This window comes from Pseudochaenichthys georgianus, chromosome 22 (assembly GCF_902827115.2).
Source record: "Pseudochaenichthys georgianus chromosome 22, fPseGeo1.2, whole genome shotgun sequence".
Taxonomy (NCBI): domain Eukaryota; kingdom Metazoa; phylum Chordata; class Actinopteri; order Perciformes; family Channichthyidae; genus Pseudochaenichthys; species Pseudochaenichthys georgianus.
The window spans coordinates 12,348,740-12,364,557 of NC_047524.1; the positions used below are offsets into that span (position 1 = coordinate 12,348,740).

At 42.2% G+C, this 15,818-nt stretch overlaps 2 protein-coding genes across 2 annotated transcripts; both read right to left on the reverse strand.

Moving 5' to 3' along the window:
• Window positions 1–797: 797 nt before the first annotated feature.
• On the reverse strand, window positions 798–5,503 carry cldn23l (claudin 23-like). The gene is made up of 3 exons (XM_034111957.2): window positions 5,262–5,503; window positions 3,082–3,134; window positions 798–2,501 (listed from the first exon to the last, which is right to left on the reverse strand). Exon 3 carries the CDS (start codon window positions 2,337–2,339, stop codon window positions 1,611–1,613), a length of 729 nt encoding a protein of 242 aa, XP_033967848.1. The 5' UTR covers window positions 2,340–2,501; window positions 3,082–3,134; window positions 5,262–5,503; the 3' UTR covers window positions 798–1,610.
• A 548-nt stretch (window positions 5,504–6,051) lies between these two features.
• Window positions 6,052–15,012, reverse strand: grhl3 (grainyhead-like transcription factor 3). The gene is made up of 15 exons (XM_034111919.1): window positions 14,877–15,012; window positions 13,330–13,504; window positions 13,161–13,222; window positions 12,135–12,390; window positions 11,790–12,029; window positions 11,111–11,222; window positions 10,852–10,946; window positions 10,208–10,366; window positions 10,033–10,102; window positions 9,825–9,943; window positions 8,722–8,747; window positions 8,527–8,612; window positions 8,326–8,411; window positions 8,021–8,085; window positions 6,052–7,002 (listed from the first exon to the last, which is right to left on the reverse strand). Exons 1-15 carry the CDS (start codon window positions 14,891–14,893, stop codon window positions 6,888–6,890), a joined length of 1,683 nt encoding a protein of 560 aa, XP_033967810.1. The 5' UTR covers window positions 14,894–15,012; the 3' UTR covers window positions 6,052–6,887.
• Window positions 15,013–15,818: the final 806 nt, after the last annotated feature.

Sequence of the window (15,818 nt, forward strand, 5' to 3'; positions counted from 1 at the left end):
TTCCATTCTTCCCCAGATCTGTGTCTGGACATGATCCCTACACACAGGTGGGTGTGCGCTTTTCCAAATCATGTCCAATCAGTTAAATTACCCACAGGTGGACTCCACTCAAGAAGATGTGTCTGAAAGATGATCAAGAGAATCTGGAGGCCCCTGTGATAAAAAGTATAAAGTGTCTTTAATACATATGATTCACCAATAGGGTTTATTGGAGATTGTTCCATTATTTTAACAATTTTCTCAAGAAATTGCAACTTAATATAATGTAAAAGTAAAGGGGTCTGAATTATTTCTTATTGGAATGTGTTTTTAGGATACTCAAACACAAATTATGCAAAAAAACACAGAATTGAAATGAAAAAAGTTTGTTTTACTGAATGAGTGGAATGTTCTTTCTTGTATGGTTTAATCCCTTTTCTTTTCAGTGCATGACTCCAGTCCCTGCCTACATTAAGTGTCCTTTGTTTTCTCAACTAGTGAACATAATTGCCTTATAATTGTGAAACATGCAGGTATTGAACGTCTGGTCTGCATTAAATTGCTCATTGTTACTCACTTGCTAAATGGTGTTGATTTATACAAGTGCCCATCAGCTCGTGATGTGTTCACATAATGGGGCTCTTTCTGATGATTCACTGAAGTGACCTTATCCGCTGTGCACGAGGTGACCTTGTACCTGTTAGCTTTGTGTGGGGATGTATTTCCCTTAATCTGCTTTTACTCTTGATGGCAATTAAAAAAAGTGGGAGGCAGCACACAGTGATATTTAGGTTTTTAATGTTTTATTCAATGTGGAATACACCGCGTATGAACACACTGTGACAAGTTAACACCAATACAAACAACAAACAACACCCTGTTGTACATCCTCCTCCTCCTCAAACACTGTTTGGACTCCTCAATGTTTGCGTTATCAAGACAGTAATATCACATTCCCGAGATGAAGGGTCCTTTGTGGAAGATTTACTCTGGAAGGCTGATAAATCTACAGATTATTTGTGATGTTCTTAAAGTCTACTTGACTTCTAAAATATGTATTTTTGAAGATTGTTCTCTACAGTCCAATTAACTACATTTGCCAGAAAAACAGGGGATTTTCATCAATGTGACTTACTACAAAGTACAGATAAAACAAGCGTTCTAAGTTTACAATGTCTAAAACACGTTTAATCAATTGTCTTTATTCAAAGCCTTAACATCATCTAAGCAGCATTTCATTTATCACAAATATGTCACATTTACATGTAAAAACATCTTGCTAACAGTACAAAGGCGTGGATACAATGTAAAATACGGCACAAAGATACCTCAGTCATGTTTTCACTACAGTGAAAGGCAGCAGAAAACTTGAGCTTTTTAGTTATTTGTAACATTATGTGCGATTGTGTTTCTGTCTACATCACGAGGCAATTACATCCGTCTTGCTCATATCTGACATTCAAGTCCATTATGGAGCGGTCATTTCCAGTCATTTTGAATTGACTCATTTTGTTAGTTGGCAGATTTATCAGCTGATGAGTTTGAATTGACTTTATTAAGTTCCCACCTGTCCAGATTTGGTCATTTTCACCCATATGATCTTTAGGTCATTTATGTGTGAGGTTCATACTCTAACAACTGACTTCGTATACCTCCGTGTCATGCTTGGTGATCTCGGGACATGATCGGCATGCAGGACAGACGGTCAGCTCCGGGCAGGCTGGGCAGGTGGGATATCTTGCTCGTTTGAAGCTGAACATCAGAGCAATGCCTCCCACCACCTGTAAACAAGACCCCAACCACCCAAAGTAGAGCGAGCCCGCCGGACGCAGGATGAGGTGGGGGAACCTGAGGTAGTTGATCCTCTGACTTGGAAACGCCATCCCCAGTCTTGTCAGATTGTGGGTGTACACCCCGAGCGCAGTGAGGCTCAGCAGCCCGGCCGTCACCACCAGGAGACCCCCTGTAGCTGCTACACCTCTCATGGGAATATCTGTCCAGCACCGGACCCCGATACACGCCAGGACGATGCCGGTGCCGCACAGGAACAACGAGCTCAGGATCAAACCTTGTGCCAGGCGAACCCTCGGGTCCCTCTGGTACGGACCCGACACAGGCCAGCACTGCTTCAGCTCCGAGTGCTCCACCTGCAGGCAGCTCTCCCAGAGGCCATCAGAGCACAGCAGCAGCAGAGCTTCCACTGCCCCAGACCTGACCCCCACCCCTTGACCTTTGACTCCTGTCATGCCCAGACGAGCCTGTCCCTCTCTCCACTGAGGGGTGATGGCCGCAGTGAACACCAGGACCAATCCCAAAGGGGCGAAGACAATCCCCATCACCATGGAGGCTGGAGTATGCATCGCAACCCTGATTCTTTAGCACAGATCTGAGGTCATGTAATTAATTATTCAGGATTAAATATTCCCGCTGTAACTGCACTCAGTCTAGATTATTTTCCAAAATTAGAGGACAGTGGATTCTGCTTGTGTCTGTGTCGTTGGTCCCCTTAGAGAAGTGCAAATCTGTTCAGAAAGGATAAAATAACAACATGTTGATGATAACGAAGACACAATCTCTTCTGTTATTTATTAGAGTGTTTCAAAAAATGTCCTTGACCAGACATTGCCAGACAAATAAGATAAGATAAAATGGACTTGTATTAATCCCTCGTGGGGAAATTGTTTCTCTGCATTTGACCCATCCTAGTGTTAGGAGCAGTGTGCTGCCATTTTGAACGGCGCCCAGGGAGCAGTGTGGGGAACGGTGCCTTGCTCAGGGACACCTCGGTAGCACTTGGTCTTGCCGGGACTTGAACTGGTGACCTTCCAGTTGCCAAGCCAAGTCCCTATCGACTTCGCCACCACCAAATAACTGTAAAACTGAAATATTTCTCTCACAAAAATATATAATTCAGCTTTTAACAGTGCAATGATCCCCCCTGTTTCCCTACATGTTCCCTGTTACGGTTTCCTTAGAATATTTTATAAATTGTAAGGTGTCCTTGGGTGCTTTGAAATGCGTCTCTAAATAGAAAGAATTATTATTATTATTATTAATGATCGGAACAATAAAAGCCCAAAGAAGTGGAAGATAACACCTTACCTCTTCGTCAAAACTCTCCCCTCTTTTGGCTGCTGACTCTTCATTGTGACCGTCTGAGTGAAAGGGAAGAGATCATCGGAGAGTGTCAGGTGGAAGTGATGGAGAAGACAGGTAGAGGTTTAAGACACAAAATATGTGTGAAGCGGAGCAGAGACGAAAACATCAGCATCTGGAGGAAGCAGAAGGAGGTTGGGCTTCGCTGGTCAGGAGAAAAATTGAACGGTTGCAGCTGTCTCTGTTGCTAGGTTACAGTAACAAGGCCAGTCACACCGTGACAGTGTGTCTCTATTTATCATAATACCTATTCAACTCATCTCTATACAATTCATGATTGCGTTGAGTACGCAGACGAAGGCAGACTTGACGTTAAAGCATGTGTTTTATTCTGGATCTGTGTGTGTTGTTTTGTTCTCAAAGCCTGACTCAATTGATGGCCAGCTATTACCTTCTAATTATTTTGTCCAGGTTAGTAATCATGTCCAGCCAGCGTCTGAATGCAGAATGAGTGCAACTATGGTGTCTCTGACTGGAGACAAACAATGCCCTCTGGGACGGAGACAGAACAACTAGAGTGTGTGACGCACATGCACACAGGCAGCCACAATCAATGATCTCTGTCAAACAAACAAACACACACACATCATTGATAGTGTGATAATGCCCATAATGTAAATAAACCTCTATTTCCCTGTCACAGTCACAACATCTTTATTTAAACCAAAACCCAGACGTGGTAAGGAAATAAAGGAAGGATAAATAATATTTTCTTACATTTCTTTTTTATTTCAACCCTAAAATATAGCCATTATTACTTGTAATTTATTGAAAATAAATATGTTTTTGAATAAAAACGTAAGTGCAATATGTAATAATAATAATAATAATTCCTTACATTTATTATAGCGCTTTACAAATACACATTACACACATATCATACATGTAACGGTCATGTACTGTGGACAATACCCACAGGAGCAAATTCAGGTGAAGTGTCTTGCCCAAGGACACAACGGCTTTACAGAGAAGTGGCGGCGGTTTTCGAACTGGTGAGTAAGTAAATAACTCTATAACGTACAGTAAATATCCCTTTATATACTTTGTATACATATATATACACTTCATTATACTGCCTTGAATAATGAAGTGTACCTTTTATCTACTGAAGGATACACTCACAAACTGCTGAGTTGTAATGACTGGAATATTTGACACCAGAGGATCATGTGCTTTCCACAAAATGAAAAAAGTCACTTCCTTATAGTTATAAAAAAAAGTAAGACATTAAAGAAATCCTACTGAATACAGAATTGGCACAGACCCTGTACTGAATAAATAATTTAGAAGATTAAAAAAAGAAACCATTTGATTCATGAGTTTGAACCGTTTTTGTATTTAGAATCGAATATTGGCAAGACATATAATAAATAATCTGTTTAAGTAAAGGAATGGTGTATGGATAATGGGGGAAAACGCCAATTTGTAAGCCAGATATCAGCTTGTATTTATTTGGTGCACTATGGAGAGGATGTTGAGCTGAATTATAACATTCAATCTCATTGATGGTTAGATATTTCACTTCTGGAAATGTCACTGGAGAGTGGATGACATATAAACCGATCAATCACATTTCAAGGTGCAGTGGGAAATGCAATTTATTTTAATTATGAAAAGTTCAAAGACAATCAAGCTTGTACCAGTTTTAGAATAGACATACATGATTAAATGAAGCATACCAGAATATATATGCCACAATAAATGAAAATACCAAAGGATGCTGCAAAAATCTAGGAGAGTTTAAATGTCAACCTTGTAATAAGATTGATTGCATTATTTCCTCGTGTGCTACTAGAATGTATTGACTTTAGATGACACGCATGAGGATCGAAGACTTGACCCAGCAGTCAAGACATCCTCTCTGTTTCCACTTTGTATCACTACGCAGAATAATCATTGTTATCATCTAAACGCATTGACTTCACCAGAGGTTGTTGTTGCAGAGCTGGTGAGAGGGGAGCTATAAAAACATCTGCAGGGTGGCACAACATCGCAGAAGCTTGTCATGATGAATTGAAAATGATGAATATGCTGGATGGTTATTAAAAGCAACACTTTCTCTCATGCAGGCACATTTGAATGCAAACACACATACAGACGCAGTCCATGCACTGGCAGCCACTTACCATTCAGGAGGGGATGTTGGGGTATCTCACTGCAGATCGCTAGCTGTCTCCCTGCTCTCCTCTGAATGGCTAACATGTTTCTCTCTCAGGCAGCAGATGGTGCAACCACCTCGCTTCAGCAGTCTCCCCACACGTCTCTGCCTTTGTTTGTCTGTCCCTGCTTTTGTCCGCTTGCATTGCTGCCTCCCGGGTCGTCTGCCTTCCTGTCTTAGGTTCTGTGTGTGTGTGTGTGTGTGTGTGTGTGTGTGTGTGTGTGTGTGTGTGTGTGTGTGTGTGTGTGTGTGTGTGTGTGTGTGTGTGTGTGTCTGCCTATTCTACTTGCTGGAGGATGTCTGTTATATCTTGGACAGAGTGCCTCGATGCTTTTCCCTGCCAGTGTTACCAAATAGGGAGAGCTTTTCTGCATATGCCAACACTTCAACATATGAGTGTGTTTCCCTTTTTTGCCGCACACAAAGCTGTGACAAAAGAAAGGACGTCATTTGTTTGTGTGTTCATCTCATCTCAGCAAACTGACACATACATACACCTCCTTCAGATGCTTTTCTTTACTCTGCAGAGTGCTTGTTGCATATTTCAACTGAGAACTTCACATAAAAAGAGAAGATGATTTTAATTGTGGACACACACACACAAACGAGAAGTGCCCCTTATCCTTAGTTTGTCATAGTGAATATTGATTTGGGCTGTGAATTGCTAGCTTTCCATCAGATATGTGTGCATAATAGAAATTAGTCAGACCAAAAATGTATTATGCATTTTATTTATTTTCTTTAAAAAAGAGGCAAGATGTGACTAATACAACCAGAACTGCAATTGTACAACAATGAAATATTACAGGGATACATGCACGATTTGAAATGATGCATAACGTATAAGGGAAACAACTTTTAACACGCACACATAAACACGCATACGATGAGTATAGTATCAGGGGTTTTGGGGGATTTAAAACCGTTCAGGAAACCTCTGCGGTTGCACCATACAGGCAGGAAATGTCCACAACCTAGGACTAATTGATGGCCGATGCTAACTTTTGTGTGGTTTTATGGGTGGAAATGTCTGACTAGAGGTTCTGAATTAAACCCAATGTCGGGCCATTTTAGTCATGACACTAACAGGAACCTACACGAAGATACCAGTGAAAAAACCTCATTAGTAGGTTGTGGGTGAGGAAACGCACCATTGGCTCTTGTGGAAGAAATGATGGATACAATAAAAGCAGCAATAATAGCAACCTCTGAAAATACACTGTACACAAATCATGTACAGAGGTCTGTAAAAAAAATTGAAATATATAGCAACTTGTAGAAAATGGATTGCGACATGCTTTGGCTAGTTCATAAAACACTGTCATATTAAAATCTATATACAATATATGTACAAGCTGTTTATAATAATTTCTCTTACGTTACAAACAACAACATAATGGGGCGAGTAGTGGTATTTACAACATCTAGAAACGTATTGACGTTTTCAACAAAAGTTGGAGAAACTAGAGTCTTTTTAGCCCAGCTGGTTTCAGAAGTCCTCAGCTTAAATTGTCTTTTACTGAGCAGTGCTATTAGAGATGGTTTCAACTGGCAGCTGTGCTATTTAACATCCTTCAACGGAGCCAGCTGGCTCTCATACTTCAACGAGGGTGATCTGGAACTGACCGCCGACATTTGACATCTCAATGAGGAAGGCCGACTGGTTGGTGTAGTGTTGGATGATGTTGTCATCCATGTGGACAAAAATTCTAAAAGAAAACGACAAGCAAAAAGAAAAAAGGTCAGTTCAGTGATCGCTATCTCAGTTGGAGAACACAGTGTGCCAAAACGACAAGATAAATAAAAACACGTCTTCTTTAAAACGAGCACGTCTAAAATGTGACCTGCCTTACTTTTTTACTCAAGCGTGACATAAACAGGTCACGAGGGTTCTAGTTGTTGGTTAAAGACAATATATGATTTGTTGGGAGGAAACGTCTCATACAAAAACAAAGTGGTAGTATCTCCTGCATCAGTAGTAAACCTTCCAACTAACCAGAGGCTTGTGCATTTTGCTTGCAGGGACAGGGCTGATTGAAGACAAGAGCAAAAGGGGAGGGAGGGAGCTGCGGGGAGAATGTAACCCAACCTGTTAGCCTAGCTGCTCCCCCTGCAGTGCTAGCTGCCAGCAGCCGCAGGAAAATAACCTAAAGCTGTTTCAGTCTCTCTCAGGTCCTATTTACATCTCAATAAATCACCCCTGATCTCCTTTGTTATTTTACAGGAGGTGAGCCAGACTTATCCGTTTGAGTGCACTGACGGCGTGAGATAAAGCCAATGCATTATATGAAAATGTTGTAAATAACACGTGCTGCTTTTGATGATCCTTTTTAGTAAGAATAAGATCACAACTTGATGGACAACCTTCCGTTGGTAACTGGAAGCCTTCAGCATTATCTATTTCAACACCAAAATACTTCCTGATGTTCCGATTAGATGATGTTATGAAAACATAAATACAAAGTACAACAATTGCCTCATGACTCATCCGCAGGGCTTTTCAAATCTTTTCATCCTCCCTTAGTCATTTGTCTTTCTTTCCGAAGGAGCTGCAATTAACACATTCCAGGAGGCCGAGCCAACTAACCTACCTACCCAGTCTGTCCACATGCGTTTCCATAGAGCAGGACCAGATTAAAAACACAAACTAATCCCTGAATGTATGCTCATTGTCTGTCAAATTAACTGGCCATTTTAGACATACCAAAGAAACAAAAAGACACTCACCCTCTCTTGCATTTTTTGTAGATTTTCCCAATGGTGTCTATTTGCATACCGTACTTTTCTGAAACCTGAGGAAGGAGACAACAGTTAGCATGAGCTCCCACTGAAAGAAAGATGACGTACTTGACAGGTAACGACAGTACATCTTGACAGTAAAGTGAATCCTATGCGGGGAAGTTATGCGTTAGTTGGAAGACAACAATAGAGACGAGGTAAAGGTGCTGTTTATCTCCAGCTCAGAAATGTGCTCAGATAATAATAATAATAATAATTCAGGAATTTGTTTGAAGTCATTGTTTGTTACTTACAGCTTCTCGGAGGCCCAGCAGTGTTGGCGCTTTGAGCATGAGCGCATCGAACACCTCTTCAGCGCATGTCCTCACGTACAGAAGAACTATTGGAAATCAGGAAAAGGAACAAACCGTTTAGCTTGAAAGACAAGGAAACCTAATTTGGTCATAATTGATGGCACCTTTTTCGTTTTATAAGCGTTTTAGTTTGCCATGTACCTCTTTGTGAGTCTTCTTTGCGGGCTTGCTTGGTGGGTGCAGAGCTGTTCTGGTCTCTGTCTGAATACGATCTCTTCATAGAACTCCTAAAACAAACAAAAGACGTTCACATTAGACTAAAAGCCACAATGTGTGCATTTGGAAATAACTGGTTGTGATAGCTGTTCATTTTGCATTGTTGTTCACTTTGCTTACCTTTCATTCTCATCCATTGGTGGAGCCTGGAGAGACAAAGAGAAGCAGACAGGAGATCTGATTAGAGACCAATCTACTGATAAAAGCATTGCTTAAAGTCACCTTTCCCACCATTGTCAGTGCGCAATATCTAGATGGAGGAATGTTATCTCTCCAAGACTGAATTTCCCATAACCCTTAACAGAACTACATAAGCGTGGACACTGATGGGGAGACACAGATAGGACCGTCCTACGCTTAATAGTTCTCTGTCTTAGCCACAGACTGTGGAGCATTGCATCACGTCGTTATTTTGTAATTCATTTTGTCATTCAGTTTCCCTCACTGTTAATCAGGTGGGTTGTGTTTAAATGACATATATTGCTTTCCCTCCACACACACACACACACACACACACACACACACACACACACACACACACACACACACACACACACACACACACACACACACACACACACACACACACACACACACACACACACACACACACACACACACACACACACACACACACACACACACACACACACACACACACACACACACACACACACACACACACACACACACACACACACACACACACACACACACACACACACACACACACACACACACACACACACACACACACACACACACACACACACACACACACACACACACACACACACACACACACACACACACACACACCAGTGTAGACCCCAGAGTGTGGGAAAACTGACCTGTCTGAACAGCTCCTTACTGTTATTGTAAGTGTGTGTGCACGTGTGAGAAAAAAAACAGGGACTATAAGGGTGGCTCACACTGTATGTTAGGTGTCTGATGCACCAGGTGTGTGTTGGTGTGTGTAAACCCCCATAGCTTAATCCCAGTGTCAGCAGCTGTAGTGACTTGCAGTTGTGCCTGGTTTCGACTCCAATTAGCTCATCTGATGTAAAGTCTGTCTTTTTCCCCTCCCAGCCCACTTTTCCCACTACATACTTTCCCACGTTGTGTTCCCCTGCCTCTCCCGTGCCTGCAGGGATACAGGGGTCGGGAACATGATTCACTCAACACAGAGGGAGGGGATATACATTAGTGAGAGGAGGACCTACCATGCGCTGTATGCTGGAGAGGTGTGTTTCTGGAATGAAGAGGACTGGCTGGGTGATGTGGTCTTCCAGGGTTTGGAAGAAGGTGCATTCGCTGCTGGAGCTGCTCACTAAAGACTTGTCTGGAAACAAATGGAAGAAGTTAGAATACACTCTCTTGAAATGCTTGTTTACTGTAGGGAATTATCTTATGTCTTATTGCAACACTCACTGTTAGAATCTTTCTGTCCCCTCCTTTTGCTTCTCTTCCTCTCCTCATCACGCATCTTTCTCTCTGCACCCTGAGGACACACAATCACATGGTTACAAATATGACTCCACACAATATGTTGTTTTTTGTGTGTGTTAAAGAAGGTGTTTGAAGTGAAATGCCAACAGCGACATACCTTATCACAGAAAATCTTGACCTGGCAGGCGGCTCTGTGTAGGAGCTGGTTGGTTCCCGAGCTGAAGTCGTACGTGTCGATCTGGATGTGTAGAGGCTGGCCTTTCACGCCTTTCTGAGCGGAGAAGTCTGTGCTTAGGGAGTTGATGCCAATGAACACCTGTGGAGATAGGAGGAGGTTTTTTTATTATTAGATAGAGTTAAGAATACCAAAGAAAACTGCAGAAAAGAAAGGGAGTGCAGTAGTTGTCTTTTCCCGTCATCGACATATTTCACCGTCTTATTTTCCCCCTTTTTTAAATTTAAACAGTCTATATACTCTTTATCATCACATTTTCTGCCTTCCTGCTTCTTTCCACCTGCAGCAGGTTTGGTGGCCCCGCCCCAGCGCCTTTGGGCCAGAGGAACTCGAACAAGCCGCAGTGGCTTTTGCGGCAGTGGTGACAGGAGCCTCAGGGCCAAACACATTTCTGGGATTCCTCCCCTCCCTCCTCAGCCGCTCCTTCTCCTCTCCACCTCCCTTCTCAACCTTTTCTTTTAAATCCTCCACCTGTTCCTTCCCTCTTCAGAGAACTGGCCTTGCGGTGCCAAGTTATATGAAAAACATCTATGCATACCTGTGTGTGTGTGTGTGTGTGTGTTTACCTTGGCTTCTTCATTGGGGTTCCAAACAAAGGAGATAGCATTGAATGCCACCTCCTCTATGTTGCCAACGCCGTCGAACACTTCTTTGTAGTCTGCTATAAAAGAAAACGAAAACATTTTGAGTATTTTTGTCCGTCTTAAATAAACTTTCCTGGCGTCTAATCAGATAATGTAATAGGATATTCTTGTGTAACACATGACAGAAAACTGCCGGAGCACAGTGAGTTTGCATGCATGTTTTCGTATGTGAGGAACATACCGATGTCAATGACCCTCTGCTTGGCTGTCGGCTGACGTGCGTGCCAGTGATTCCAAAAGCGGAGCTGCATTTCTGGGCTTTTGTCGTTGTCAAACACAGCCATCACAACAGTCTGAAGTGGAGAAAAGAAGGTGACAGAAAACAGTGTTATTCTTTCACCTGCTTATATTTCTTCAAGAAATCTCCTTTTATATTCATTTATCACTCCGAATCCCTCTTTTCTCCCACATTGTCATCAGTTGTTTGCAGTGAGCGGGTGTGCTTTTGTGTATATATGTATATGTCCTCTCTAAGTCACCTGACAAAGAAAAGTGTTGTCACCTATGTATTAAACCCACACCACACCTTCCACCCCCTCATCCTCGTCCACTCCTCTTTTTTTACCACTCTCCTAAGGAGCTGTTGATTCGCTGCACTCTGGCCTCATTACACCAGCGCAGGAATAAATTATACAGGGCAGAGCACTTGTCATTTTAATGGAACCACCCCGGTGAGCAGGGTGTCAGCGGGGAATTAGTCACAGTCAACTCCAAGGGAGAGACAGATATTTGGGAAGGGTTGCCTTGGTGGCACGCAAATAATTCACCATGTTTTTATGTAACTTAGACGTAGGAAAAAAACAACATCTCAGGATTATCATTTCGAAAATTAAAATAAATGATGTGTTTCTGTGACTCACCTTGACTTTAGTGGCGGTGAGGCCGGCGCTGCTGTCCACTCCTGAGAGAGTAATGGGGTAAAACTGTCCCTTGTTCAGGTAGACCATGGGCAGTTCACTGGATTTGTAAGAAGAAGCGATGGGAGCTCCTAAGGTGAACTGGAAGTCACTCCTGAACCTCTCCCGTGGGGAATCAGTGTAGGAGCCGGAGTAAACCGGGCTGGGCTGATCTTCAGTAAAGGGGTCGCTGTAGGGAAGAGGCTGAAATGCACAAAAGGATATTTTTTTGAATGAAAGGGAAAAAGGAGAGAAGGAATTGCCAAATAAAAGAGGGAAGTATTCGCTTTCACTTGAGGATAAAATTACCTCAGTGTTGGGGTCGGGGAAAGCACCGGTCAGCAGGGAATCGAAGATGATGTTGAGTTCCTGTTTGTCGTAAGTGTCCGACACTACGCTGGTCAGGGTGGCGTAGGTGTCTGAGGTGGTGGGAACAGAGAGGGGCATGGAGACGTTCTGCTTGGATCCCAAAACATCTTGGTGATGGCTCAAGGTTCCACTCTCAGAGAGGATCTTCATTACGTTGGCGGACCCATCCAATGAAACAAGATCATTGGTTAGACTCCTGGCGGGACGAAGAAAGAAGAGGAAGGAGAAGATTAATTACAACAGGGAAGCAGCTTTTGAGAGGTCAGCATGACTATTGGTAATACTTCACCCAGGTACCAAGCAAGCAAAGAAACACACAGCCTTAAAGTGACCAACAGTGGTGTGTGTTAAACTTTACAGAAGCCTGCAGACAGCCTGTGCAAACGTTCTGCAAGGTAAACTCGCAGAAAAGCCGCGGTTGGAGTCGGGGTGGGTTCTATTTGTCTCTTAATCCATCTTTTTTTCTTCTCTGTGTTTGAGTTTCTCTGGACAAAATGTTTGAGGGGACAACACTGCGCCCCAACAATGGCCATTTCTCACCTACTGAACAAGGAATGGAGGGCTCAGTGAGGACAGAGGAAGGAAACACAACCATTTGTCTGCCTGTTGTGAAACTCTTTAAGCAAAGCAGAGATGATGATAGAGAGAGGATGGATGGATGGACGGGCTGGAGAGGTAGACAATAATCCCCCTCACTCTGTTTGACTTGGGGATTACCCACTCACCTGTTTATGGCCTCCCAAAGCCCTGCCTTTCTCTTTCTACACTCTCTCTAATACATTGTAATCAGTGACAACAGGGGTTGGAATAATAGTTATATAAATAAATTATATAAATAAATGTTAATAGTTTTTTTTTGTTTTTTGCAATGAAAGTAATCACTTTACTTGGTAGAAAGTGTGTGTAACAAATTATAAATGCGGTAAAAATGATTTTACAGCACCAGTTTTTGAACTTGTGTCTTACCTCTCTGTTTTGCAGATGTTGCCACCACGATGGCAGGAAACATTCTTATGATCTTTCTGGTTCTGTAAAACAAAATGTATACCATTTACAAAATGGTCCGAGGGCAATAGGATTCATCTTGGAGTAAATGTTGGGTTACGGTTTGTTTATCAATATCAACATTATCTACCTTGCACTGTTCATAAAGCATGGTTAAGGCTGTGAGGTCGTCTCCTGGGTGGAGTCTGGGTTTGGTGTGGTTCTGCTCGGCCACTGGGCTCTCCAGGTAGGGCCAGGAGTCCATGGCGTAGTTATTGTAACGGTTATAGTTGAAGTTCTCGCTCTGAAAGACCAGTCCCAGAGTCCTGCAGAGGGGGAAAAAAAGATTTGAGAAAGATTGATTAGATTGACAGTTTGACTTACAAATCATAATTGACTGTAAAAGTGGTAAACACGTATAATTATCTTGAGGTTTTTTAATTAAAATGCTTATTTGACATGCAGGCTTGGCAGAGTGAAAGTTAGCTAGAGTTTAACAGCAGTACCTGAGCCTCGGGGCACTGCACATACTTGCCCCTGAGCATGGAGGGTTTCGATTGCAAAACCACAGAGCTGAGTAACATCCCTCAAAAGCAGTGTTGTAATTGAGGTTTAAAAAAAACATGGGCCACCCACTAGCAGCCCTCTTAACCCCCCAAACACACACACACCTAGTGTTTTGTAGTTTCTTGTTTTGTGAAAGGGAAAAAAAACTACATTCTTGAATCCTTCATAAGCTCTCTTATTTGCAAAGAACTCCAATGAGATGACAAGTGTCTTACTAAGTAAATAAATACCCACCAGTGCTGGGCTTTCCAAATCACTTGCAAAAGAAATAAGAGGGGATTCCGAGGATTGGGTTTGTTTGGAAAGACCCGCAGTGACATCCGATTGTAAATATCCTGCCTACCGGGATAATCCCCCTTTGGAGTGCGTCTGTAGTAGCTAATGAACAAATAGCTGCAGTTTACTCTGGATAAACAGCTAATTAAATGTGCTGACAGGACAGAAAGCCAACAGGTGTTCACAACCACATCGGAACCTGTAGATTTTAACATTTGTTATGAAGCCAGATTATATGTTTTTGTCAGTTTACTTGATAGTTCAACTACAGATACTAAACCAAACTCATACACCTGCTCTAAGATGCACCTGTCTCTCCCTTTCACACTCAGCCTCAGTAAATACCACACAACTCCTTTAGTTACTCTCCATTTCCCCCTAAAACCAGCCGGGTGCAGAGGTTTTCAAACAGACAGAGAGGGGGGCTCGTGTCTAGGATTTCTCCATTATGTAATACAATGCAATACATGCTGTCATTGCCCTCTGTCTGTGTCCAACACCCCAAGAGGAGATTTTCATTTCTCGTTGTCCTTTTGTGCTCCGTGGCCCCTTAGGTTAGTGACAACACAAGCCGAAACAGACCCACTACAACCACATACCCCATGTGTGTGTTTGTGTGTGTGTTGGAATTATCCATATCATTTTACGCTGCAAAACACCCCTTTCTTAAAACTGGGAACTTTCACATGGGGTTCTCATTGCAAACAGGAGGAAGGGGGGGACAGAAACCCCCATGAACTATATTTTACTGTATAACACAAAGTCTATCAGAATGACTTAATCTTGTGGACAAAAATAACTTGAAATGCACTTATTTTAAGAAGAAATATTAAAATAAATCCTCACATAACTTACTCAGTCTCTTTGGTCATGTCTCCAATCCAAGTCAGCAGAAATAGGTTCCTTTAGTTTCTACTCTTTGCTGTTTGTGTGAGATCTCCTCCCTCTGAGTCAGTGAGTCTATCAGTCAAGCAGAGAAGAGCACTGACACGCAGATGAGTCAAGTGTTGTGATTTCCTCTGGCCGGGGATCCAGATTTATTTCATGCAAGCAGTGAGTTTCCCTCTCTTCTGTGATTGGCTGAGAGAGTGAAACAGGTGTCTGATGGGACAGGTGTAGGATCATTAACTCTTCACAGGCTGGAGAGAAACTGGCTTGCATGTGTATGAGTGTGTGCAGCCAAGAGAACACTTTGCAAGACAATCCGAGGCAGGAGGGTTTTGAATCTCATTAGGTGCAGAATAAATGAGCGAGATTGGGGATCCAAGAGGTGTGAAATGTTTGATAATGACTCAGAGAGGCAGGAGAGTCCTGGAACTCAGTTTTAACATGTTAATACTTTTTCAGTATCATTTTTCACTCTTCCCCTTATTTACATTTAATGCACTGGTTTTGGTTTCTTTATTTACTACGGATCAAAGATGCAAAAATGCAGTGAATGCTTAAGAGAGGCGGGCTGTTTCAGCTAGAGGTGGGATTCTTCAACCAAAATAAAGTGAAAAAGTTACAATAATTGAATATTTTGTGCATTAAAATCTAAGAAAACAAATAATTAATCATCAAGACATTTCTTGAATATAGATTAATGCAGCCACTGTCAATTAGGTAACTGTATTACAAATAGCTCTCCCTGTATGTTTTACAGGAGATTAAAGGCTATTTTTTTTACGATACGATATACTTTAATGTCCCTGTAAGGAAATGTGTTCTGGACTCCGCTCTGCAGTTCCGTAATACATGTACAAACATACAAACATAGTAAACATTCAAATACATACACATATCATCACTCATGCA